The sequence below is a fragment of the Aquila chrysaetos genome, chromosome 8 (assembly GCF_900496995.4).
Source record: "Aquila chrysaetos chrysaetos chromosome 8, bAquChr1.4, whole genome shotgun sequence".
Lineage (NCBI taxonomy): Eukaryota > Metazoa > Chordata > Aves > Accipitriformes > Accipitridae > Aquila > Aquila chrysaetos.
Window position 1 is genome coordinate 30962979 of NC_044011.1, and position 26103 is coordinate 30989081.

Below are 26103 nucleotides of genomic sequence, written 5' to 3' on the forward strand. Positions count from 1 at the left end.
TCGTGTTTATTTGCTTAGAAGGTTCTAAATCGACCTCTGAAGAGATTTTACAATATAATCTGTGCACATTACAGGAAAATATTCAGTGAGTTAAATAAACCAAGATTTAAGAGTTAATCTGGGACTAAGTGAAATCTTCTCAAGCAAAAACTGAGGTGGTCCTCCTCTCCCCTTCTTGCTGCACTGCCTTTGTAAAGAGCAAAATCAGATTTAGCAGAATTAATGTTGTCTTGGTATTTTCATGATCAGCATGGTTACACTTTGAAAGTGCCCAAAGGGTACTTTTATACATCTATCTATAGCACAGATGCAAAAAGTTCATTCTGACTTAAGTGTACGTGTGCAGTGCTAAAAATGTATGTGCTCCTGACAGTCATATTACTTGAAGGCCAAAACAAAAATGTTTCTCTTTTTGTTGAAGACCTGGTAGGACTTTCAGATACCTTTGGTGGGCCACCCATTGACACACCCCTTATTCAATATAAAGTAGAAAGCAAATCACACAGCAGCAAGCTCTGGAAAACAAAATTGAGGGCCACTTAGCTAACTTTATGTTCCTTACCCATATGCTAGTGCTTTAACTTAACACTTATCAAACAGAATTTAACTGCAAACTTCTTGATGCATGAGGATTAAATGGCTTCTCAGTTATGTCTGACTAACAACAAGGTGTAATTGTGGTGTTATTAAATTACTTCAGACAGGAACCAAAAAAATGTAGTACTTAACTACTTTTTTCTGGGGTATCATGCCCATAATCTTACCTTTATTAAAAATAAAGTGAGATTTTATTAAAAATAATAGAATTTTCATATACAATTTCATACTTTCCCTATCTGCTTGCCACTTCAGGAGCATCCTTATTCTTCACATTAACATTCCGTACAGCTAGAGCTGGCCAAGGACTTTAGACACCTACATTTAATTCTCTGATAATACTCGCTGTGTGATCTTGGCAGGTCACGGTCTGTCTGTGCCTTGGTGGGGATAACAGCACTTCCCTTCCTCACTGTGATGTTTGCAGGGAGCGCAGCAACTACAATAATAAGGGCTATATAAAAAGTTTTTAATAGTGTCAGACAGATGGAATATCACATGGAGTTAGTTAGAAAATTGTCATGGTGAAGTAATGACATCAGGCTGATCGGGCCCACTACCAAGCTGCTTGGGGCAGGGACTGTCATTAATTACAGACTGAATGAGTTGGGGTGGTGTAACGTTAAAAAGAAAAACAGAGAGGGGACATGATAACCGCCCTCTACCAAAGGCTGCTGCAGCGAGGAGGGGGGTGGACCACTCTGCTTGCTCAGGGTGGACACGATCAGAAGAGCCTGGTTCAACATTAGGTACACATTTCTAATAGCAGTGACAGCCAAGCTTAGGAGCAGACTTTGCGGGGGGTGGGGGTGGGGGGGGGAATGTGGAGTTTGTCTTTAAGAGCAGGGTTGACTAATGCCTGGCAGGAACGACACAGGTTAAATAGTGTGTCCTCTGCCTAAAAGCAGTGTTATCTCTTGCAGTCCCTTTCACGCTAGGACAAGCCCATGCTGTGCCTCATTGGGGCTTCTGTGTCATACTGCAACATAAGCAAACAGAAATGCTCAACATGCATGATCATTTCAGTTATCTGCTCATAGTACCATGAGCAAAAGACCATTTGTTTCCAATTACTTGAATGAATAGAGTACCTATTTTTTAGGTAGATAATTCTTGGTGTAGTGTCTAAGCTGATTCGCAGTACTATTAGACATTCATATTTCTGGTAAAAAGATAAAAGAGGCTGCCATCAATAAAAAGTGATCTTGAGCTGCATGTGAAGAAAAGAATATGGGCTCACTCTGTTCTACTGCATTAACTCAGGCAAAGGATCTTCCAAGGCCAATCTAGCAGGAAGAAGTATGTCCTTACTGCAATGCCAGCATCCTTTCTGAAGAAAACAGAGTTTGTGTTCCAAAGCTAATAGATGAAATTTAATTCTTGTCTTCTTATTTCTATGTTATTTCACATGTTTATACTTCACACTATTTATTTTTAGGTGTACATGATTTGTATTCCAGATTGCTTTTGGGAAAGTAGTATTGCTTGCCTTCCTTTAAAAGCTAGGTCACTTCACTCTGAACTACTGACTCAGTTTCTTTGAAGTTACATTTCTAATTCAGATACATTGGTTTCTTACTCAAATGATGCATCTGCTCTAAATACTTTAAGATAAATCACTTTTTTTCCTTCATTTACCGGGATTATTCACAACTTTTAAACTTTCCATTAAGATGATTTTAAGAGGTTACTCATGCTTGCTGTCAGCTACAGTTCTACTGCCCCATGGGATCAGATATTTATAGTTCCTAATACAAAACCAACTTAGGATTTCTGAGTGTTCTACGCGTGGACAGTATATAAGGGCAGGAACACATTATGCATAGCTGCATGAGAAGGCAATGAAATAAACCCTAGAAAGAATCTGACATATCGTTTGTATTACAGAATAACACACCTTGCCACACCCATCACTGAAAAAGGGAGGGCAATAGTTCAGTATATATCAATGTCTTTGTGTCCATCTATAAACCAGGGAAGAAGAGCAATTCAGAGGGATTTTGTGAGGGTAACTTTCAATGTTGGTGATCCAGGCAGGACTTGCACCATCGCAGAGTTTAAGGCACCAAGAAACAACCCTGCATGCAGGAAAGATTTCCCACCTGATACTGCAGTTTAACATTTCAATAATCAAATGGGTATTTTAACTCCCTCCATTGCCTTCCTATTTCGTTTCTCCCTCTGACACGTTGGACATTAGCTGCAGGGAAGTGTACCGTTTCTCTTCTCCAAAGAGAAGTTAAACAGAAATGGGAACTTATAAAAATACCAAACTAGGGAAAAAGGGAATTTCTCTGCATTTTTAGCAAGTAAGGGATCCACCTCCCTCCTCTCTTCCTTATTTTAATCCCATTTCCAGTTCTGGAAAAACAACCAAGACAGAGAGTAATTGAGGAATGACTGGAGCTACAGAAAATATTCTGGAGCTACAGAAAATATTCTGGAGCAGCTGCTCCTTCTTTGTTCTTCATATTTCTTACCTTCCTTCATTCCCTCCCCACTTGCCAAACTAAGGGCACATTTGCAAGCACTGCTAATTAAGGAGTTGAAAGAATTTGGGAAAACTGATGCAACTTATATCCCTAACAGCTCCGAGACAGCAAGGGAATCTATTACTAAATCCCTGCTGCAGCTACATTGCTTTTTTATTTCTTGCATACCCCTTTGAAATATCTTGCAAAATGATCTTGACAAGAGGTCTTGAATTGAAAACTGACAGTCTGTCAATGCACTTTCATGATGCACCTGTACAGCATCTTCAACCACCAGGAACAAGGAATGTTTATTTATTAGGAAACTTCACAGACGCTATAAAAGATTATATTGCTATCAGAGACAAAATGAGGCCTGGGGCCTTCACAGAAAACCATTATAGCCATTAGGACTGGTTTCATTTCCCACCTGCCTAAACAGATTGTTTTGATTTTGAAGGCTATCGTGTGTTTCCAGGTTAGTGCTAAATGATCACTTTAAAATTAACCGGCCTGGGGAGGCTGAGTAACACACCGGGATACTACATGAGACTTTCACCTCTGCAGATCCAAGATCTGTAATGAACTTGGGTGATCCAATTCCTGGGTTTTATTTATTTTTTTTGTCTATCATGAGTATAAGCAGCACAGGACCTAGCAGGAAGAGGTATGAGGACAGTGTTAGATAAGCAGACAGTGAAGTTAACAGCTGAAAAGCATTATCAGAGACACGGAAAAAAATTTCTTTTATGCTTAATGCCACATACAGTCCAGGCAGTCAGAAGACTTCTGTTCTGTTCTTAGCTCTTTCTCATTTAAGAGGCAAATCACTTGGGTTCATATTTAATTTCTGTGTGACTACCTGAAAGCATGCAGTGGTACTGAGCCTCACAGCTCCGGTTCACTCCAAGGAGTCACTGATGGTTTGTATCTCCAGAAGAAGTCAGACCAGAGGGGTGTCACATCAAGCACTCAGCTACTGAGACACTCTCATTTTTTATTAAAATGTGCTTGTCCCTCACATTCACATATATCAATGAAGTAAAAGGCCTTACTTATCTTTAGAAAGCTGCACAAATCAACTGTTGCAGTAATTAATAGCACATTCTAGATAATCACTGTTCATAAATCATTTAAAATGGACTACATTGGCTTGCATGTACACAAAAGCTTTCACTAAGGGGCTCCAAAATATAGCGTCTGCTTTAAACATTGTGTAAATAGAAGGTGAATCACTGATTACAGTTGGTAATTAAAAAAAAAGAAACCCAACAACCCCCCCAAAAGAGTTCTGTTTATCAGGGTCTATTTTTTAATAATTCTCTATTTAGTCCAGCAAAATTAGTAAAATGACATTGTATCCAGTTCTTTCTAACTTGCAGTACATCTGCATGTGTGACCAAGTGGGTAGGCAAAGACCAAAGCCAGTCATCCCACAGGGTACTGCTATGGGACACGTTAGTTTCAGGGGCTCTATGGCTCCTGCAGCGGCTTTGGTTTTGTGGAGAATAGGCTGGAGTCGCAAGTACTACGGCAATTAGGACAGCAGAAATTACAGTAGACATGTCGATCTGCAGTCACTGTTGGAGCAGAGGTCTTCTGTAGACAGCTTAAATGTTGGGTGCCAGTGGCAGTGCAGTTAGGCAGTGAGGTGCTTGGGATGCCCAAGTATATATATACCCAGCCCACCACAGCTGCTTTTCTGCCATATGCTGAAATAGCTCTCAGGAGCTGTGTACAGCAGAAGCAGAATCTGAAAGCATCTGGGCACACTCATCTCAGAATGACAGCTTTTGAATTTTAGGTATTTTACACTAAAAACTTCTAGCCCTCACAGCTACACAGAAAACCTTGAGAACTGAACATGTAGCCGGGACTTATGTTACGACTGCAAAGATCCTAGGGCGGCAGTGTTGAGGCCCCCTTCACAGCTAAGGTCTAGTAAGTCCCAGACCACTCTTTCGAGACACATGGCCAACACTACGACAGGACCCTCTGCAGTGGAGGAAAAGGCTGTTGCCTTGTTGAACCATCTGAACTGATACGTCCTGAGTGCTGGAGCAGCCCTACTGTCATTCCTCCCCTACTGAGCCTGTTTATTCACTTGCAGTCATCAAGCTTTGGTCCATTTTTTGTTCAGTCTCTGGTTGGGAATTTCTCTCACCAAGCTCCCTGTCTCTTCCACACCGTTAGTAAACAGTGGGTCTGCATCTGAACTGCTCTGGCAGACAATATTTTTTCCTCAGAGCTTAAGGAGAAAACCAAGCATATTATACGCAGATCTGGGAACCTTTTGCTACATGTTGTGGACACACATTTCACAGCACAGCTATTTTTTATGCTCTGTTGTTTGCTTGTATTTCGTGTTTTCCTTCATCTGGAAAATACAAACAGTATGGTTCAGCTTCGAGGTGAAGAACTGCCAGTTTGTATAAACACTTTGATAATAAAAAGGATTTGGTGGTGATTACAGCTCAATGTCTGCTGGAAAAAACAGAGGGCCTTTAGCAAATTTTCTGACATAGCACACACTGGTGCTTTGTTCTTCAGCAGATACTCAGCCATCCATGGGACGGCCGAGCGCACAGAATTAAAATTGTGTAGGGCTTTGACAGATGTTCAGTGCCAAGTTTTGCTTGTAGTTAACAGATATTTTCAGTTGCCTAAGCTGGTGGTAAACATTTAGTTGTTCTTCACAACTCTGAAGATCTTCCCTGTAATCACTGCCTGGCTGGAGCTCTCCATACAAGACACATTGATTTAGCGGTTCAACAGGCAAATGTACAACTGAAGAGCAGCCCAACTATTTCACTCCGATAACCTGTGGTGCCAAAATGCAAACTCTTTGAAACTTCCAATTATTTTTAGGCTTTATTAAATACTTGCATAAAATCACTAGTATAATAAAGCTTTAAGTAGAATCCATTTATACCATGGCTAAATTTAATTGAACAAGTCTAATCTCACCCATCATTTGAAATCTGCGTCGTAATTTATACATCAGGTTCCAACAGAATGGGAAAATCTGCCTTAAGCTGCAATCAAAACCACAAAAGCAAAGGAAATCCAGAATATTAATACTTTTTGTACACAACTGTTTGGTCAGGCTTTGCAGGCTAGCACACACAAAGTCAGTGTAAATGAAAGAGAACAAACATACATCTGAAGTTATTTTCATGGGTTCTAAACTAGGTCCTTTTGCAAGTTTATTCCACTAAATCACTATGGCTAGGATTTCACTAGGTGAACTAGCTTTAATAAATGAAGTTTTCATCTCTCCCTAGCCGAAAGAGTAACCTTACTTGAAACCTTTTCAATTTCCAGAGTTGCCTTCAGCTGTTAGTTTCCAAGAAACAGCTATTCCCAGCCTCTGTGTCTCCCTCTCATATGCCACTGAATATCCACCCTATGCTTTCAAAAGTGTCTATGACTCTGGCTGTGTTAGCTGGCAGATGTTTTTAGAGACTAGAAAGTGTTTAGTCCCTGTGGACTAAAAGTTACATGATGACTTCATCACATAAGCAAAAGCTAATAACGGGAAAGCAAGAAAGCAGACAAGTGTTATATTCCAAAAACATGATGTTTCCTGTGCTTCTGGCAATACTACTTCTGTGCCTGAAAAAAGGCAAATCACTTGAGTCTTGATGCTCAAAACATGCACACCATCGAATCACTGTGAGATAATTTACTTCACCCTCCCTTAGCTGCCTTCCCCACCAATACTCGTTTTTCTTTGGATGGAAGTTAGAGGGTGAAGGCAGAGGAAAGGCAGTGTTCACTTACATTCAATATCTATGCACCAACTATATGCCTCACAACACTCTCTGGAAGGGGTTCTTACTACACCCAGGAGTTTACAGCAAAACAGCAGCAGAAATCTGAGCGGCTGCCTCAGGACCACGCACCTCTGCTCCTGCAGCGAAGTATTCTTTCAAGCCCGAGTGTACAGTTTTACCCCCTCCATTTAGAAAACTTTGGGGACTGACACACGAGCAACTGGAAGTCATTAGTATAAATGGCATCTGTACATGCAGTGCAGTAACTGTCTTATTTTTGTATCAAGACATCAGCAGTGGACATTATGCCCTCTCTCTACATCTCCGTGAACTGCCCTAATGACAGAACAAGGGAAAGAAACAAGAGGAAGCAGATACACAAGAGAAAGGCCTCCCTCCAGTGACATTACGGGGAAGAAGAGCAAGCAAGTAGATACTTGCAGTAGACTCTGACAAGACAACGTGAAGACCCTTCTCTGTTTAAGAGGGGAGAGGGCAAGGATGTGCCCTGGAGAGAAGCGTGGGCTTTTTGTATTATGAATTCTATGCATGTATATATAAATTTTCTTAGAACAGTAAGGAAGGGGGACTATTTCCTAGAGCTGATTAAAGAAGCATGACTCGATTTTCAATTTCAAACGACTCGGGGGGCATTCCAATCGACTGCAGACAGGAAATGAATACCATACATGCACTGAACAAGGCAGATGCTTTTGAATCTGACACTTACGTGAAAAGAAAATATCTTCATTTTTGTCTCCCCTCCGCCCCATGATCACTAGTTAGTTCTGAGCTATTTTTAGGATAAATGGTTTTATTTTTCAAACTTGTTATAATCTTAGCATGTGCCTGAAGCCACCCAGACGCCACTGACAATAAACTGTATGGTGCGGGCCAAATGCATCTTTAGATTAGTCCCAGCAGCCAGACGCAGCAACAAGGTAGAAGAGGAAAGATAAGCAGTTCAGGTTTTAGGTATTCTAACCTCCTCTGTTAGAGGAACAGAAATGGGACCCTAGCTGATATGCCAGATCCCAGGGAGGGAGAGTTGTTTCTGTACAAAGAGAGATTCCAAAGCATATACAGCAGATGCACTGCAGAGCAGGTTGGAAGAGCATTTCCTGATAGGCTGTGGCACAGAACTCACTTCCAGCTACTTAACTGTGCTAAGAGCTAAATATACATCTTTTCTCCTCATCTGGCTCTTACAAGTAAACTGCAATAATTGTCATGGGGAAATTATGGGGTTTCTAACCTGATTCCAATGTAATTGTGGCTCCTTTTATCAATGGCAGCAGTGTGTATTGGGGAATTAGAATATACAGCTCTTTTCCCCCACTTAGACCATATGTGTGCAAACACACAATTTCAGCTGCAAACTCCTCTTGTATTTTATTGTGGGAAGACTTAAATAGGATAAAGAAAAAAAAATCAGAGAGGTGGTATTAATCTGGCCCTTACTCTGGTGTTACGCAAATAATTAGTTCATTTTATTTTCATGTTAAGACTGCCATAGCTGTGTTCCTAAGAACACGAAAAAATTATCCTCTTAGGAGAAGAAGAAAGAGGGATGGGTAGGTGAGAAAGGCAGGTCTGATTTACATTATTCAAAAAGCCATGAACGCTAGATCAAAGAAGAGCAAGAATCAAATTCACTGCCACTGAAGGATTTCAGCAGCTTTTTCAGAGCTATTGATCCCTCAAGGGCAAACTCTTTTAAACACTAGGTGATGCCTCTAACTAGCCAGAACTCCCACCTTATACTAGCTAAGCCTCACGTAGTTTGCTTTCATCAGCTGGCATACTAGGGAAAGCAGAGACAGCTAAGACACTGCTGTATCTGGGCCTGATGAAGGAGACATACAGCAGAGCGCAGAAATAGCATGTGTGCATTTTCTGCACCAGATGTTGCCTTTTTAATGGCCATCATGGTAGATGTTAAATAAAAGAACAGATTCCTCACTGAAGAGCTGTGTGTTTGGTGACCACCAATACTGTGGAGTGCTTTGTCCCAGGACAGAATGCGGTCACCCTGGTGAAAGCCCTGGGCAGGGTTTGTTTGCTCAGCACTGACTTACTGATAAATATAAAATCACCTCATATTTTGTTGTGGGATGAAGGTGGGATAAGACATCTGAGGAGCTACCACTGCTTAGCTGGCAAGCAGTGACTTGTTCATGAGTTTGGACTCACAGGTCTAATCTGAACACCTAGAAGGCACAGGATCCAACCCTAAATCAAGTCCTGAACTGTCAAATGCACTACAGATTGGCATCTTTCCCCCCACCCCCTCCCTTCCTTGGGTCAGGTGTCTTTGGAGTCTGGTAGAGAAGCTTCTAGGTGTTCTGCCTTGTCAGGACACTTCAGGATCATGCCTTAAGCAAGAGCCACTGGAATTGAGTGCAGTAAAGCAATTTCACCTGGTGCATCCCCAGATGGTTTCCTAAGAGCCGCCTTTGGGCTTCTGATACAGATCCACTTGCACTGGGCTCACTGCTGCTGCCATCGTCACGTCCCTGGGAACACTCCATTCATCCTGCCTTCCATATCTGCTATGTTACACACATGGCTACAACAGTACAGATTATTCAGCTCTTTCCAAGCTCTGCTCACAATTCTATCTACTCCCACCAACACTTAGTGCAACTTGGTACCTTATGCATTCTCATCAAATGGACAACCCTTTTCCTTCTGCATGTTTTGATCAAGAGCTAGCACTGCTACCATTTAAATGCATATCAAAAGCTCCAGGGCTCTATCAGACTAAATAGTTCATTTGAAGCCTTTGGTGCTATTGTTCCAGTACACCTGAAGACACAGGCATAGTGTGGCTGCTCTAGGTTCCCTTTTTATATATATTTTCACAAATGTTAGACATATACATATCAACGCCTCTATTCCTCCCTAATAAAAGCTTGGACTCTAAAGTACAAGATGAGGAATAGATACTCTATGGGCCAGCTGCAGCAAGCCTTTCATAAATAACGCAACAATCAACCCCTGTAAAGGAAAATGATACTCCAGAAGCTCTATCCTGACATACATCTGTTTTCCTATTGTAGGAAGGAATAAGAAGATAGAAAAAGCTAAATGCCGAATGCCTAAACAAACTCTGAATTAAGAAGAGATGGTAGTAGTAATGATGGATGAGTTGTAAACCACCTGCAAATGTTAAGATTGCTGCACTCTTCTGCAGACCATTGAGTCTATACTGCAAATCTCCAATAGACAGGGACTGTGCTCTATAAAAATCATGATGAATGCAGACTTGTTTTTATATTATGGAGGTCCTAATCCTCCTCCTCCTCTGCCTTTGCTCTATTGTTACAACATCAAAGACCAACTGCTGGCTGAGATACAGTCAATATGAAAAGGGCGACCAGCAAATTTACTGCTTGACTTCATTCCCTTTAAATGGAATAGGCACCATGGCCCTTTTTCAAAGTCCAATCACAGACATATATCTTTTTTATTGGACATCATGTACAATAAAGTGAAGCTGTAACTTGGAAAAAAAAAATAGAACACCTTAAAAAAATCCCATGAGGTGAACATTCCTTTATAAAAATATCACTGTGGTTACATGTTTTGAAAAACTCCGGGCACTCTGCAGGGCAAAAGGCATGGGCTGGCTAGGTTATAGTTTAGCTAAGATGCATACCCATGCCTAATATCTAGTTGGTTTCAAAAAAACCCCAACTAATAAAAAGTGATATATTTAAGACAGAATGCCAGTGTCATTCAAATAAACTGAAATGGCAGCATTCATGTCACAAGAATCATTAACTGCTTTGTTATAGTCTGCTCTATGCAGTGAACCTTTACAGACTTCTTCAGTCCAGAGAATCTTAAAATCAGCAGCACAAAATGCCAATATATTCACTGCATCTTAAACAACTCCAGTCTGATTACTGAGGTAATTTCAAGAGACACTTTCAGATGAGAGTTGTATCTGTAGACATTAAAGACAGGGACAGTTTTATTGCTGTTGTGTTGCTAAAGATATGCTAAATGATTTCTTGCTATGAAATTAAACAGTGTATAAGCAACTCATACAATGTAGGAGGTGAGTATATTGGGTTGTTACAGAATTCATGCTAGTTAGCTATGGTTTTTATTTTTTAATAAATTATATGTCAATATGGTGAGAAGTTTTTGTTTTAAACTATTTAAACTATTAATCCTTTTTATTTCTTTGGGTAACTTGTGCACACAGACATTAGTAAATATCTGATTACTAAAGTTATATCTAGATCAAATCCATATTGATTTTAAAATCCTGCACCGATGTATGTGGCAGATAAAACCAAGCAAATTTATGTTTTGTTACACCTACAGTAATCTTTGGCAGCTGGTTCCAGTGGAGTAATTATGGTTTCCTCAGGCAAAATCTGCTGCTGCTGGGTTACTTCTAAGGCGAGAAGGATACCAAAGCTATGTGACTAATTTTTGAGGCACTAGCTTCAAAAAATAGCCACCTTATCGCTAGGTCCTATTCATTGCTCTTTGTCACATTATGCTTTATTGTCAGTCACCTCCTTTCCATCGCAGCCTACAGCACAGTTCTTCTGGTGCAAGGACCTCACCTCTTACTCAGCCTTACTGGGTATGTACAAGAAAAAGCATTTCAATGACAGTGTTCAATTGTTCAATACCTGAATGCCCAACTCAATGGGAATGCAAAGGCAAGACACCTGAAGGAAGCTTTCTGGAATTTAAACCTGGCCCATGGACAACATTGACTCAGTAACTGTTCCTTAGAAAGGGAGGAATCCACTTTTTTTAGAGCAGTCCTGTAAACAGTGGCAGAAAAAGATGGGGCACGTTATTTGGGTGGTTTTTATAGATACTTCACTGTACTCCTAATGGTATTGTCACAGGTACTGATCTCAGCAGCCATGCAGACAAAGAGGAAATGTTAATCTTCCCAAGGAAAAAGAGCTGCTGTGGAACAAAACAGTCCAGGATTTTTCAGCAGCGCATATGAAACTAAAAATGAAACATAATGGGTGGAAATGAATTCATGCAATCTGAAGAAAGCCACACACCAAAGCCCAGCTTGTCTCCATGGATGGATGTGCAGATTATGTGTGTTATGTGCATATCAGTTCCATAGACAAACTGAGCTGTGAAAGATTCAAATCCAAAAGGAACTTCAGTTGGGTCTGCAGCAGACAGAAGTCATTGACTCATCTTGCTTTGTGAGAGTCAGTGGAGCAAGGTCAATTTAAACACACTGAGAATGTAGGTCTAGCATGGAGGCGTAAAAGCCAAGGTATGTTTGACCTTCTGCTTTTCAACATGGACTGACTCCACCAAGAGTGGTGAGATAAAGATTTCATCTCTGATTTTCCTCTCTCATCTTTATGAGCACCTCTGTAACATTAAAAGCACTCAAATAGCCATTATGCTACAAGGGCTTAGAGGCGAACAACTCCAGGCCTGCTTTCATCCTGCTGACTGCTAAAAGGGAGGAATAAAAAAATATGACCCACTGCTATGAGTTCTCCAAGCACTGAAAAACAAGGGCAAAAGGATAAAGGAACTGCTTACCAGTACCACCCACACCAGCTCCTCTGACTAAGTATTATACTGCCACACAACTGACCACTGTGGCAAGCCATCACTTATTACAATAATAAGTTACATTTTACTTTGTTTTCTTTCTTTTTCTGGTATTTCAAATCAAAAGTACATGGACATAGCGGCACTGGAAACATTATGCTCTTACTGATGTATCAATGAGCTCACTATGCTTTGGACTATGAATTTAGCCTGTCATTTTCTGTCTTCAAAATGTGTAAAATTGGTATCCTGGAGGCACAATGTATTAAAGTGCAACAGTAACCACTACATCATTTAATGCTTCCTTTTACAACTTACTAAAGCACTTTGTATTTTTCTGCTCTAAGTTATCACTTTATTCATTCCTGACAGTGATTACAGACTCCATTCAAGCCTGGAGACCTATTAGGCTACACATTGTACACAAGCAACACCACAACAATGGAATCTCAACCTCAAAGAGCTTGGGTTGAGATTTAAAAAATAAAATAAAAAATAAAATGCATCAGTGACCTACCTCTTCTACCATTGAAAAATAATGCTTTAAAAAAGTAATCTTTTATGGAGAACATTATTCAGGCAATTCAAAGAGCTTTTAAATAGTGTAGTTTTAAAGTAGACAGCAAGATAACAATCATGGCAAAAAGGCCAAGCAAACACTAAACAACACTGTGAACAGAATAAATGAGGCACAACAGGGTACTACCACATTTCTTTGCAAGGAAGACAGGCAAAACACACAGAAGAGCATAAAGCAGCCAACGCCGACAGTTAAACCTGCCAAAGCTGCTGAATCTTGTCTATCACTATACTTTCAGGACATAAGCACAAAGAAAAACTACATTGCTTCAATTTTTTAGTTTATGTTTGTGTAAGGAAACACCTAAATTGTCCGCATATATTTGAAGTATGAGTGCATTTCAAGATTTTAAAATGATGACTCAGAAGAATGTAAGCATAAGAAAGTACCGCGAAATAACTTCCTACCATTACTTGCATTCTGTCCACTTTTACACAGTGAAGGAAAAAAAAAAGGGAAATTCTTAAGCATGAATACCTACAAATCTGTGCATCTTAAAAAACGAAGCAACTTTCAAAGTAATCTTTCCTCCCCACTGGAATACATACTGATGACTGGCTTTTCAGAAGTCATGTCTATCTCTGTCACATATTATTTCAGAAAGCTTTTCAAACATGACTACTATATGTATGTATTAGGTCGGCAGGCAAAGATAGCATAGTCTGCACCTTTATAAATACTACTGTCTTCTGCACTTCACTTTCTGTAAAGTTTTCAGATGCTGCAACACAACACAGCCAGAGTTGTCACCTAATCAATAATGCTTTCATTGTTCCTTGTTTTCTTTGAAGACGTTTTCCACCATTTCTATTTTGGAACAATAAGGCATTGATTATTAATATACAGATGCAGTAGATATGAGTAGAGACAAAAGAATAACTGTTGAATTCAAAACATGGTTCCCAATTTACATTTAATGTAACCTGGATTGGTTAAACAGATGTCTCTCCAGCAAAAGAATTCCACAGCAGAGCAAGGTGTCGAAAAGCTTAGTATGCTGAAGCTTTAAGTACTAGGGCTTGGTTACCTATTAGCAGGTCATAACATGTATGTTAAAAATCACGAGGGAATACACAGTGACCAGCTCCAGACAGTAAAGTGATGATGAAATTGTTGGGGTCATAAAGACCAACAGCAGAGCTTCAACTCTAGGCCTCCTGTTTTTGTGGACAGCTGGCATTAAGAAAGGACAGAGCAGGGAAATGTGACTGAATCTAAGGGATGACAACCGAAGCCGGAGGAGTGGAGGAGAGATTTTTGTGCTGATCAGATAACAGCGAGGGGCCAGTAGCAGTGTGGTTGTACTGCTGTTATACTGCTGTTATAGCTGCGATGGACCAGCTGTGCTCTTCCTGCGTAGAACAAACTTCTCTATAGGATCAACGAAGACTACAAAATAAAAGCTACTCCGGAACTACTGCTGATTGTCCAAGTTAGGTGAACCAACATGAAAAGTACCAACCTAGCTCCTTCCAGGATCTCTATGTACCCATGCCTTGTCTCTCTACTCTCAATGTCACCAAAGGTGATCGTTACAGCTCTAGACTTTCTCAGGAATCAGACTTAAACCTACCACTCCTTTCACTACCATGAGTCAGCCGTCCGACCACCGTAGGGTGCAGAACCCCATGCTAGCAGGCTTCCCTTTGACCGCTCTGCCCCCACGCACAGCCCCAGAGCACAGGTAAGGATGGACTGAGAGAAGAGAAAGGCAAAAGCAGGAATGTCTCTGGGACCCCTGCCCTGTAGTAGTCACTGTGGTTTGTGTCTGGCTCCAGACCCGTGGAAATGGTCATGACGACACCACGATGGCCCAGAATTAATTTAGAACTACATACACTCTGCTTTCTTCATACAATTACCAAAATACTCTAAAGAGCTGGAAAACGATCCTAAATCTTGCTCAAAACCGAAACAAAGAACTCCAATGGACTCTTCTGTATAAAGCACTAGGAAAAAAACTGCTCCAAGCTATAGTTACAGGGACAAAATTGAGAGGCACCCTGTGATTTAATGCCAGGTATTTATCAGTGATGATCCAAGTTGAGCAGTACAGTAATTGTTAGCTGTTCAGCTGAAGACAAGTCCAGCAAATTATGCCTCATCCAAACATTTTGGTCAAATCTAATGCAGGAAATTACATTTGTACCTGCCTAACATAGCTCCTTGCAGCCATAACCAAATACAATATTCCTGGATCCCTGTTCTAAATTATTGCAGTAGTCTTAGATACTAAAAAACTTGCCACATTCTACCCTGAAGGTGTGGTAGCTCTTTTCCACCAGGGATGCATTAGTTTGCTAAGAAATGAATCGAAGTGACAAGTAGGAAGAGAAGCTTAATTAATACTTTCTGGAGTTTTCCTGAAGCCAGGTTTGGAAGGTGGAAGAATCTCTCCTGGGAGCAACAGACAACAGCAAATGGTCTTCTGCTCAGAGCAGCAGTCTCAATCCTTCACCGTTGTTTCCCGTTTTATCCTTTGCTTCCATGCATGCAGCAGCAGCAGCACACGTAAAGCTAATCGTCCTTCCTTCCCCCTAGATCCTGGAACAAGCCACAGCCCACTAGCAAAACCACTAAAGAGCACACATAATTCTCTCCCTTGGGAGATGAGAGAATGAACTGCACATGGTTGAAGTCATTCGTAAAGCTTAGTGCATAACTAGAAGAACATATGCTAATGGTAAGGGTGAGCTTTAGCTAAGAACCTAGACAGCAAAGCCTGCTGAGAACAGGCAGGTTTTACTATCACTGTCAAAAAGCACGAAACAGCATTCCCTGTGATGAGCAACAACCTCACCAAAAGAGATTTTGGTTTTCAGAGAATCAGCCTACTTCATTCACAAGCCACCTGCTCTGAAAGTTATTTGTGTAATGTATAGACTGCTCTTAAGGCAGAGAAGCATTAAGTGCTCGTATTGAATATATGATGTACATCCACTTATTGGCATCTTACATAGGCTAAGGACAGTCTGGAAAACGTGAATGCAAAATGTTGAATCAACAGTTTTTCAAAGATGATTTAGATGATCAGATCCTCTTAGAACTAACCAAATGTAAAGCTCCAGAGCTCAAATAAGCTTTAAAAAACTCAGTCTAAAATTCTCTCAAAGTAAACAGCTTGAGTCCTACTTAAACTGAGAAAGCCAGAAAGCTGAAATAGCCCCGCTGTTATCTGACTGGAGATCATTTTGCAATTTGCCTGAATCCAGTACAAGGGGCAGCAGGAACACACAAACCTTAAAAAGACTGAAATGCACCCCAGAAAAGGTACCAGACAGCACACCATTTCTGAACTTCTCATTGTGTTGAGCTGTGGACCTTAGGAGAAAATTAAGAGCTCAGCCCTGTAAAGGACTCCTCACACAGCTTGGAGAGCGATTCTTGTGCAACCATTTATAGGCAACAGAATGTGTTTCCTCTGGTAGAGCTCAGAGAACATTTCTGACACGCTGTAATTGCTTGCATGCTTATTGAGGAGGGGGGCAAGGACAGGAGCAAGGAGATTAAAAGTAAAAAGCTGTTTACAGCATTGTGCTTCTTTTCAAATTACATTCTCTTATATGGCTCCAGCTTTACACACAACTACTGAGTTTCATGCTAATGTAATACTGCTGCAAGTACCGCAGTGGAGAATCTGACTTCATGTGCTATGGCATATATTGTTGGTGGCTCTGTTACTACATTTTACAAGGTCATTTTTCTTGGTGTGGGAACACTGTTTTTCTTGGTGTGCAAGGCCTGCTATGGAAAAATTAGAAGTGATGGGAATAAACTTCTTGATGAAATATTTTCTCCCAGAATGAAAGCACAGATTCTAAGCATCGTAAAGTATTACAAACATCTTTCAAAATTTATGTTCAAGCCTTCCCTTCATTTTAGAACTATGTAAAAAGATAAAAACATACCCAAGCAGCATTTTTCTATCCCTTAGTATAGCTTCATTTGCTTATTCTGAAGCAAAAGTTTGTACTTATTTATTTCATAAATATACTCCACAGTAGTTTCTGGATGCTAATTAAATTATACCTAATAGAGTTCTTACCAGAAAAAACAAAACTCCCCCCTCCCCAATTCTCCTTTTTTTCTTTGGTAGAGATCGAAGGAGGGAATAAAATCTGATTGAGAAACAAAAGGCCGATTCCCTCTCATAGCTCAAAACTGCAAGATATTTTACAACTCCAATCTGGATTTCCCATTTTGTGTTAGTTTACACTACCACAAACCAATTCTAACGGCAGCATGAAACTTCAGCAATGCAGAGGTCCAGTGCCTATTTCTGCAGCAGTGAACCGAGGAAACCCGTGCCTGTATCTCACGCATCCCGAAGAGGACCAGCAGAGTACGTCAAGATTTTCTCCTCACTGCTGCTCTATTACAGCCAGTCACAGCGGCACGGCACAACCCCAGACATCTGGGAACTCTAGAGACACAAGCAGTACAGGGAAGGGCACCAAAAGTAGAAATAAGAGGGAGGAAGAAATAACTTGTTTAATTTTTTGACTGAAGTTTTTTCTGGATTTCTTTCATCTATCAATCAGTCTAATTAATTGCAGGGGTTAACACAATTGAAAGACCAAAAGAAATCAAAACCCATCCTCCAAAAACCCTCCTTCATTTGAAGGACCAAGGGATGGGAGAAAGAGAAGCTCTTCCTCCCTTAATGAATCAGACTTCAAACGCATACAAGTCTCTATTTTAGACTTTTAAAATCTCCAACAATATTTTAAGATTACTAAGGATTCCTCCTGAATCCGTTTTATGTAAGAAGGGTCAAGGATGTGCTAAGTTTTTGGGGTTTGTTTGGTTTTTTTTTTTTTTGGAGCTAAGACTAATACTTCAGATTTTTTTTCAGACACACAGGACCAAATTCTGACCACTTTATTTGTACAAACAGACCACCTAAGTCCTAAAATACCATACCCTGCATTTGATAATAGCCAGTTTGTTTTTATACAAATTTGCCTTGTCAAAATACATCTATAAACAGTTGCTGCAAAGATTACTTTTTTCCTGGATTTGCCACAATGTGCGCAACAGACTTCGTCAAATGAAATTTCATCAAATGAAACACTGACCTAATCACTTCTCACAATCTTTTCTCTCCATAGACCTACCAAGACAGAAAAAACAATAGGGTTTTTTTCAGTATAAGCAATAGCAACGTGAGATATTTCTATTTGCTTATACCAACAAATCTGGGTTTGTGCAGTTTTGCTTTCCACATTGATTCTTTACCTGTGAATGGAGTGCACTAAGATTTTGCATTTCACTTCAGTATGCACCACGATAATGGCCCCCAAAGCCCCCAAATCCGAAGATCCCAGTGCAAATTTGCCATAGAGATCTGTACTGTGATGGTCTGAATGGAAGCATCTGCCTGTCAGAGTACAATTTTCGAAAGCAGGTTACAGTATTTTCCAACTAGCAGTAGAATCCATGAAAGCTATAAAACCAAAGAATTGATAGACTTCCATCTGTTTAACTGATTGCTCTAATCAATATACTTTCCTCCCATAATGTCTTGTACAGACACACTCTCAAATACATAACTGCAGAATCAATTCAGTTGGGAAGTATATAAAAATTTCAATTCTACAAATGGCAAAACATGATGAAAGTATGAGCTGCTAAAGCTATCATGATGCTCAAAGACACAGAGTTTTATTAAGTTATCTGTAAAATAATCATCAGACAGAAAAAATTCTTAAAGTCAACAATCAACAGATTTTCACGAGACAGCCAACTACAATGATAATACTCTAGGAAAATTATCTTAGGATGATTTTCCTCTTGTTTCACCCTAACCTTACAATAGTGCTCTAAAAGGAGCTCCTTGGGGAAACGGCATCACCCAGAGTTCCCACTTGCCCAGATGTTTCCCTCATTATGTTACAAGCCTGTCAAGAAAAGGCAAATTCAGGGTTATTCTAATGATAGCAAACACCTCATAAAAAACCTCTCCAAATTTACTTTTCCAAGGAACATCATTTTAAAAGGCATTTCAAGGGCCCAGGAGGAAAGAAAGCATCATTTATAAAACATTATTACCAGAAATCTTGAAGATATTAAAAAAACATCCTGGAATGTCAAGCCGGTGATAAAACTGCAGCTCAAAGAGACACAGCAATGTGGGGCCTTACCCAAAGCACACGGCTGAGCACTCCCAAGCAGGACTCCCACCAAGTTCAACAAGAGGTTTTCTGAGTTAAGAGGACCTGATTCCAGTTGCTGACTGGGATGGTGAGCCTGCAGGTCGGGGTTCCCTCCTGCAGCTAGTGGTTTCACTTTGTGGACCACCAGCTGGGGATCCCATGCAAACAGAGTGATCGTTAATGCCTGCACTCTCCTTATTTTTCCTCGTGCTTCACAGAAATGTGCTCTGCTGGTACTATAATTCTTTCCGAGATGATAAAGGGGTTTATGTAAGTTTATGGTGATAATAATTACACGTTTTCTGTCAGTTCTTTGCATAATTTGGCAGTTGACTTTTCTTTAACACTTGGATACAGGGGGAAAAAAGTTGGTCAGGGATTTACAGATGTACAAGCTTCGCCTGGGGATTTTTACGATTCTGTTGCTTTTATCACTGTCTCCAACCATTTTAAGCGAATGGCAACATGTGACGCTGAATAAAAAATAACCACCTGCAAAACCAAGGGAACAGAACAAAAAAGTCCTTTACCTCTGCCGGACATAATTCACCATTGGCTTCACGGGATCAGAAGACTGGAAGAGAACGGCTGGGTCACAAGCCCTGTCCCCCCCTTCACGGTCACAAGCACGTAGCACCCTAAGTTTCTTGGCTATTTCAGGACTGGGTATCTACCCGCCTCTTGATGCTTTCTGAGGAAAGCCGTGCATTTTGTTCCCATCGCTTCCCAGCACCGTACACCTGTTAGGTCCCCTCTCGCCCTGGGGAGCGCCGCGTCCTCACCAGGGAGGCCCTGGGCGGGACGCGCCGTGTCTGACAGGGCCGGGCCCGCCGCCATCCGTCGCCTGGGCCCATCCGCGCGCCCCGGGCCAGATGGCCGTCGTCCGCTGCGACCCGCCCGCGGTGCACCGGCAGCGCGCACGGCAGCTGCCCCGACGCCTCCAAGGCGGACGCTGTCAAAACGCGGCCGGGGGAGCAGCTCTGCCTCTTCCCACCCCTGCCTCCCGAAAGAGCGTAAAACCAAGGCGGGGCGGGGGAGACACCCCCAGGCGCCACACAAGGAAAGCCCTCGGGCAGGTGAGCGCCTGCCGGTGCCTCGGGCCGGCGGAGGGAGGCGGCGGCCGAGGCAGGTGCACGGCGCCGGGTCCCGGCCTCCCCGGGCGGCCCCGGCCTCCCCGGCCCGGGGCCGAGCCGCCCCCGATGGCCCTCGGGGGGAGGCAGGTGGAGACCGTTGGCCGCGCGTGAGGCAGCGGCCGCTGGCGGGGCGCGGGCGTGGGGCGGCACTCACCTGCCGCTGGCTGTGGTTGCCGGCGCCCGTGGGGGCGTGGGGCTCGCCGCCGCCGCGCAGCACGGTGATGTGCAAGGTGAGCAGGAGGAGCCCCAGCAGCAGCAGCAGTTCGGCCGCCAGCCGCACCATCCTCTTGAGCCGGGCGGCTTTAGGGCCCCGCGGCGGCGGCGGCCGTGGAGGAGGCGGAGGAGGAGGAGGAGCCGGAGCCGCGGCGGCCGCCGCCGCCGGGGCAGCCGCCGCCGCCGGGGCGGCCCCGGCCCCAGGGCCGGCCGCGGCAGCCGCAGGACGGGCGGCGGGGAGCGCGCCGCTCTCGGCGTCGGCGGGGCGGGCGGCGGGCGCGGGGCAGCGGCGGCAGCAGCAGCAGCAGCAGCGGGGGCCGCCACACCACGGCGGAGCCACGTCGGGGCGGGACGCCGCGGCGGCGGCGGCGAAAATCCCGGCGCTGCCCGGATGCGGCGGGGGGCGGCAGGTAGCCGCGACGGGGCCGCGGGCCGGCGGCGTCTCCGCGGGCAGCCCTGCAACCCAGAGTCACCGTGGGCCGTCGGAGGGAGGGAGAGAGGGAGCGAGCGGGCCGAGCCCCCGCCGCCGCCGCCTCGGGGAGCCGCGGGCCGGCGGAGAGCAGCGCGGCTCGGCTGCCGACGGGGAGACGCTGCGGGGATGGGGGGGAGCCGGCAGCGTGTGTGCGAGTGAGAGGGAGGAGGGAGGGAGAGGCGGGGGGGGGGGGGGGGGGGGGGCCGGGGACGACTCTCACATGGCGGGGAAGCCGGGACGCTCCGAGGGGAGGAGAGAACTCGGGGCTATCGCCTCCCTCCTCGCGAGGGGATGGGGGTGGCCCCTGGACCAGCTTCCCCCCTCCGCCGTGTCCTCGCCCGCCCCGCGGCTCCCCCCTCCCCTCACGACGCCCGTCGAGGCGTCGCCCTGGCCTGACCGCCCCGCCGCGTCCCTGCCCGGCCCCTCGCGGCGGGGGTGTGAGGGAGCGGGGCCGCACCGCGACCCCCGCCGGCTCCCAGCCCTCGACGGGGCGGCTGCGAGCTCCCCGTGGGGGAAGAGAGGGGCAGGTCGCTGCTTCTCACCCGACCCCCCCTTCCTCCTCCTTCTCTCTGCCCCACCCGGCTCGGCGGGGGGGGGGGGGGGGGGTTGGCGGAGGGCGAGGGACTGCAAAAAGCTTCAGCTGCCTGCCCTCCCTCGGAGCTGGATACCTGGCTCCATCTCTCCTCTCTCTTTCCTCCAGTGGCCCTAGGGCTGGCAGGGGCAGCTCCGCACTCTCTCCTGCCACCGTGCGTGCGTGTTTGCAAGCGGCCGGCTCTCCTCCTGGCTCCTGCTGCTGCTTCCAAGCAACTTTCTCGCCCCCTCGCTCTGTGTCGGGAGAGGTGCTTGTCGGATGCTTTTATACTGCCCTGCCTCCCTCCCCTGCTGTCCTCCCCCCCCCTCTCGCCCCCCCCCCCCTTCTCCCTTTCTGCAGCTCCTGCTGCAGCCTAGCATTCCCCCCCCGCCGCCCTGCTCCCCTCCTCTCCTTGTGCCGACCTGCCCCTCTGCAAGCCCTGGTTTTGCCAGGGCACCCTGCCGCGGCACCCGCACCCCGTCCCGCTCACGGCTGTACCTTGTGCAATGACTTCCACCGCTGCTGGGCAGGGACGGAGCTGTACTCAAGTGTCACGTCCCCTTCAGCTGGTCTGTGCATCCCCGGCAGCGCACAAGGCACGGGAGGACTCGGGTCACTGGGGTTTTACACTCCTCGCCCATGTTTCCTTTCCTCTTGGTTGCTGACCGCGTAAGTACGGTGGAAAAAACTTTCTCTCTCTGATGGGAGGCCCCCCCCAATTTAAAATTAACGTGAATTTGAAAATATGTGAAAATGAGGGTTGGATTATCACTTGCTGTAAATCAGTACCTTTGCATCCAGTCTGATGGAGCCAAACCTCCTTCTGAGTGCTGAAGATGCAGCTCTGAGCATAACAAGAACAAACACAGCTCAAATAAATATGCTTAAAATGTAAATAAAGTCACCTAACAAAAACCAGGACTTTTGGAATCTTTGTCGTTGTTCTTCCACAACTGGGAATGTTATGTGCAAAAATGGGGATACGAGCGATTGGGGCCTGTGCAAGTGTGTGACAGCTGGGAGGCTGAATTGCTATCAAAATGTCTAAATGGGCAAATTGGGGAAAAAGTGTTCCCCATCTGAAACGTCTTCAGTCTGAGACCACTGTCCTCGTCAGGGTTCCCGTGACGTAAAGGTGAGACGTGCTTCCAGCGTGCGGTGCCAGCAGGGGCCAAGGCGCATTGTGGGAGCCTCTGCCCATGGTGTGCCTGACCTGGGAAGCTGGCAGATTTGGGGTGCGAGGAGGGTCAGAGCTCGTGGGAGGTTTCTTGTGGGTCTTGGTGCGTCTGAAGGCTATGGTCATGAATGAGTTGAAACGATGTCTCGTACCCTTCCAGTCAGGTAGGTATCCCTTCCAGTGATAACCACTGTAAATGATTAACGATCAGGCAGGAATATGGTTAAAATAATTGCACTGGAGTATCGTTAAAGATGTGAGCAAAAGCCACAAAACCAAAACCTTCAGATTTAAGGATTTTTAATCCGCAAACACGTTCTGTGTTAGCACTGCAGTAGGAACAATCAGCACGGACGATCGTGCAGGGTAGGGACTTCCATGGGGCTGCCCTGAGTGTGTTACAGTGAGGTACAATCCCTCCGTCTTGTGAAACCACTCGTTGATAAAGACCCGATACCACACCAGTGCTCTCGGTTACGCGGCAAATCATACAGAGCTATTCGTTATTACGTAAAGCCGTAACAGCCTGTGGGACCATCACGTGGTTTTTAAAAAATGTGTTGGTTTTTTTTTTAACTCAAACATTCCTTGGGCTAATCAAAATATTGAGAAGATGAAAACATTGATGTACTTCAGCTGTCAGCGCTCCGCCTGGGCTCTCCTCCTGCTGCCATTGCTGTGATCCTGGTGGCCGGCAGCCGTGCCCCCAGGCAGGCACGCCAGCAGCAGTGAGCACAAAACAGGGTGGTTAAGGAGGCAGGCTTGGGGAGATGGGCATTGAAGAGGCAGGAGAACTGCCCTCCAGGTTTGCCAAAGTCTGACCCTATCTAGTGGCTGTCAGTTGATCCCGGCTGTTGAAGAAAAGTGGAAACTTGGCACGTGAGTTCTGTATTTCAGAGCTTAATAGTACAAATCGACAGCCAGAGTGAGACTGAAGGCTCGTAATGCGAAACAGTCCAAGTGACAGCCTGGTGAAAAACACACACATGGATCTGCCGCCGAGCTCTGGGTAATGTAAGTTCTCCCTCGCCTTATGAAATAGACTGAACCAAAAGACATCTTTAATCCAGATGAGATGGGCCCATACTGGTGCACGTTTCCTCGTGGGACATCTAAGTTTTACGCATTAAGCTATTGTGCAAAGACGGTGAGGGACAGAGCAAAGCTACTATTAGCAGCGAGCGGATGGCAGCAAGAAACCGAAGCCTCTTCCCGCTTGAAAAAGTCGGCGTAAAAGCGGCACTTGGGTGCGGTGATACTGCCTGCGTGGCTGTGCTGGGGGCGACCGAAGAGGAGCGTGTGCGCACGCGTGCGCCGTAGATGCCAATTTAAATTCACAAACACTGTTAAATCAGCAGATGACTTCATCGATGAATCCAGACGGCTGAATTGCAATCCGTAGGGGAGATGGACTTAAAAGCAAAGGGAAAAGCTCTCTTTTCCCGGCAGGCTGAACGCTTGCTCCAGAAGCTACCATCTAGTCTTTGGAAAATGAAGCCAGGGTTCGCCTGGAGGAGGAGATCCATCGGTAGCCTGAGGGGGTTGCTGCTCCCGGGATGTGGTTATGGGCACCCAGCAGGGAGGTAAATCAGCAAGTGGGACCGATGGTGGTGCTGGGGTAAGGGAGGTGTGTTCCTTTGATAGCTCCTTCCCTGTGAAGGTTCACAGCTCACACCTCACCCCTCCACCCCCAGCTTTTACCTTCCATTTCTCTTCCCTCTGACAATAAAGGCAGACTCGGCTCCTGTGCACTCACAGCGCCTCACCAGTGCCAGGGGAAATGCACTGAGCCCAAGCTCTTCAAAACAGGGTTAAATTCACACATTTTATGCAGCATTTATGATACAAGTGCACTACATGGTCAGGTAGCATAGCTCAGCTGATGTGTGAGGAGTCAGTAAGCCATGGCAACTCATCATCTTGATGTCCTGCCCCTCTCGAGCCCTGCAGATCCTATGTTCCTCATTGCACAGCTTTGAAAGGGGTTTGCGGCTGTCCATGTTGCAGCCTCCACCGCGTGGTGAGGAGTCTCCCCGGGGGAGGTGTTTCAGGGGTCTGTTGGCTCCAGTCACGGCGGCCCCACGGTCTCCCTTACACCAGCCTGTCAACAAAAATGCATGACAGCTGTCCACGGCCACCGTGCCACCCTCAGTGCTCGAGGCCAAGAAACTGTGCCCTGGGGCTGAATTTGTGATGTCCTCACTGGCATGTCCTGCTGGTGGTGTTCCTGTCTCCTGCCATGGCCATCGCGGCTGACCACCCCACGTGCTGTCCACTGCACTGCCTAGGGCCAACCCCACTACATCGCTGTGCAAGCACCGACCCTTGGTGTTATGAGTCCTGAAAAATGAAATATTGCCTGAGACACAGCACTTTACAGAGTCTGGGTGGTCCTAGTGACTGAAATGAATAGTACATCAATTGTACCTGGTCAGGTGTGAAAAATCCTCATTTTTGGATGAGTGCCACTAGGTGACATCCTTGAAAGCCAGCATGAGAATTGCTGGAAAAGGAGTGGAGAGAAAAAAATACAGTATGATATAATATAACACAACATAAGTCACTTTATATGCTTTATCTCAGAAGTGAGGAGGATGTAGAGGTGGGAATGCCACTGGGTTTTACATCTGAGCATCATGGCTCACGTGGGTCCTGCACCCCAGTTGTCCCGGTGGTTACCTGCTTGTCCGCTTACCCCTTTATTGTCAGTCCTAGTATTGCTCCAGGGCTGTGAAGGTATCCTGTCTGTAAGATTGATAGCTTTTCAGAGGAGCATAGCTGGTAGAGCCCCATCTGCCCTCCTCAGTTCCCTCCTGCCTGCACCCACTCCCAGGATGCTGTTGTTTTATCTTTAAGCCTGAGGGTTGCTTTAAAATTATCTGGGATGAAAACCTGGCTCCACTGAAGTCGTTGGCAAAGCTCCCATTGACTTCAGAGGAGCCAGGATTTCACCCTAAGACGCTTTGTAGATTATTGGTGAATGGAAAGCATACGTCTGGCTTCTCGAGGGTTATTATTCTTGGTGGTGACCTCTGCTCTGGTGAGCATTGAGCAACGCTGGGTTGAGACAGATGGCTAAAGCTTTCCCTGCCTCTTCCCCTGCTTCCTCACAGGGGCTTTGCTTTACGGCTCATCATCTTGGATGCTGCTTATCAAGGAATACCTTCCCGTCGCCTGTCGGTGGAATTTAATGCCTGTTTGCCCACATTCCCCTTCCCCCAAGATCAGCAGATAGGAGACAGAATGGCTGATTAACTTCTAGCTCCAACCTCTTAGCTATAAGCTGCAAACGCACACACAGGGGTCTTCTCCAAAAAAAAAAAAAAAAAAAAAAAAAAAAAAAAAAAAAAAGAGAGAGAGAGAAAGAAAAAAAGAATAACCTTCCCCTGCAGG

The 26103-nt window shown here is 44.9% G+C and overlaps 1 protein-coding gene across 1 annotated transcript in view; it reads right to left on the reverse strand.

The window, feature by feature from the left end:
• The window catches only part of ISM1 (isthmin 1), a 42488-nt gene extending 20745 nt beyond the window's left edge, over positions 1 to 21743 (reverse strand). The window contains exons 1-2 of the mRNA XM_030021163.2: positions 21631 to 21743; positions 20432 to 20946 (exon numbers count right to left, since the gene is read on the reverse strand). Coding sequence (XP_029877023.2) covers positions 20432 to 20946; positions 21631 to 21640 — 525 coding nt within the window. The 5' untranslated portion in view covers positions 21641 to 21743. The remainder of the gene's footprint in view (positions 1 to 20431; positions 20947 to 21630) is intronic.
• Positions 21744 to 26103: the final 4360 nt, after the last annotated feature.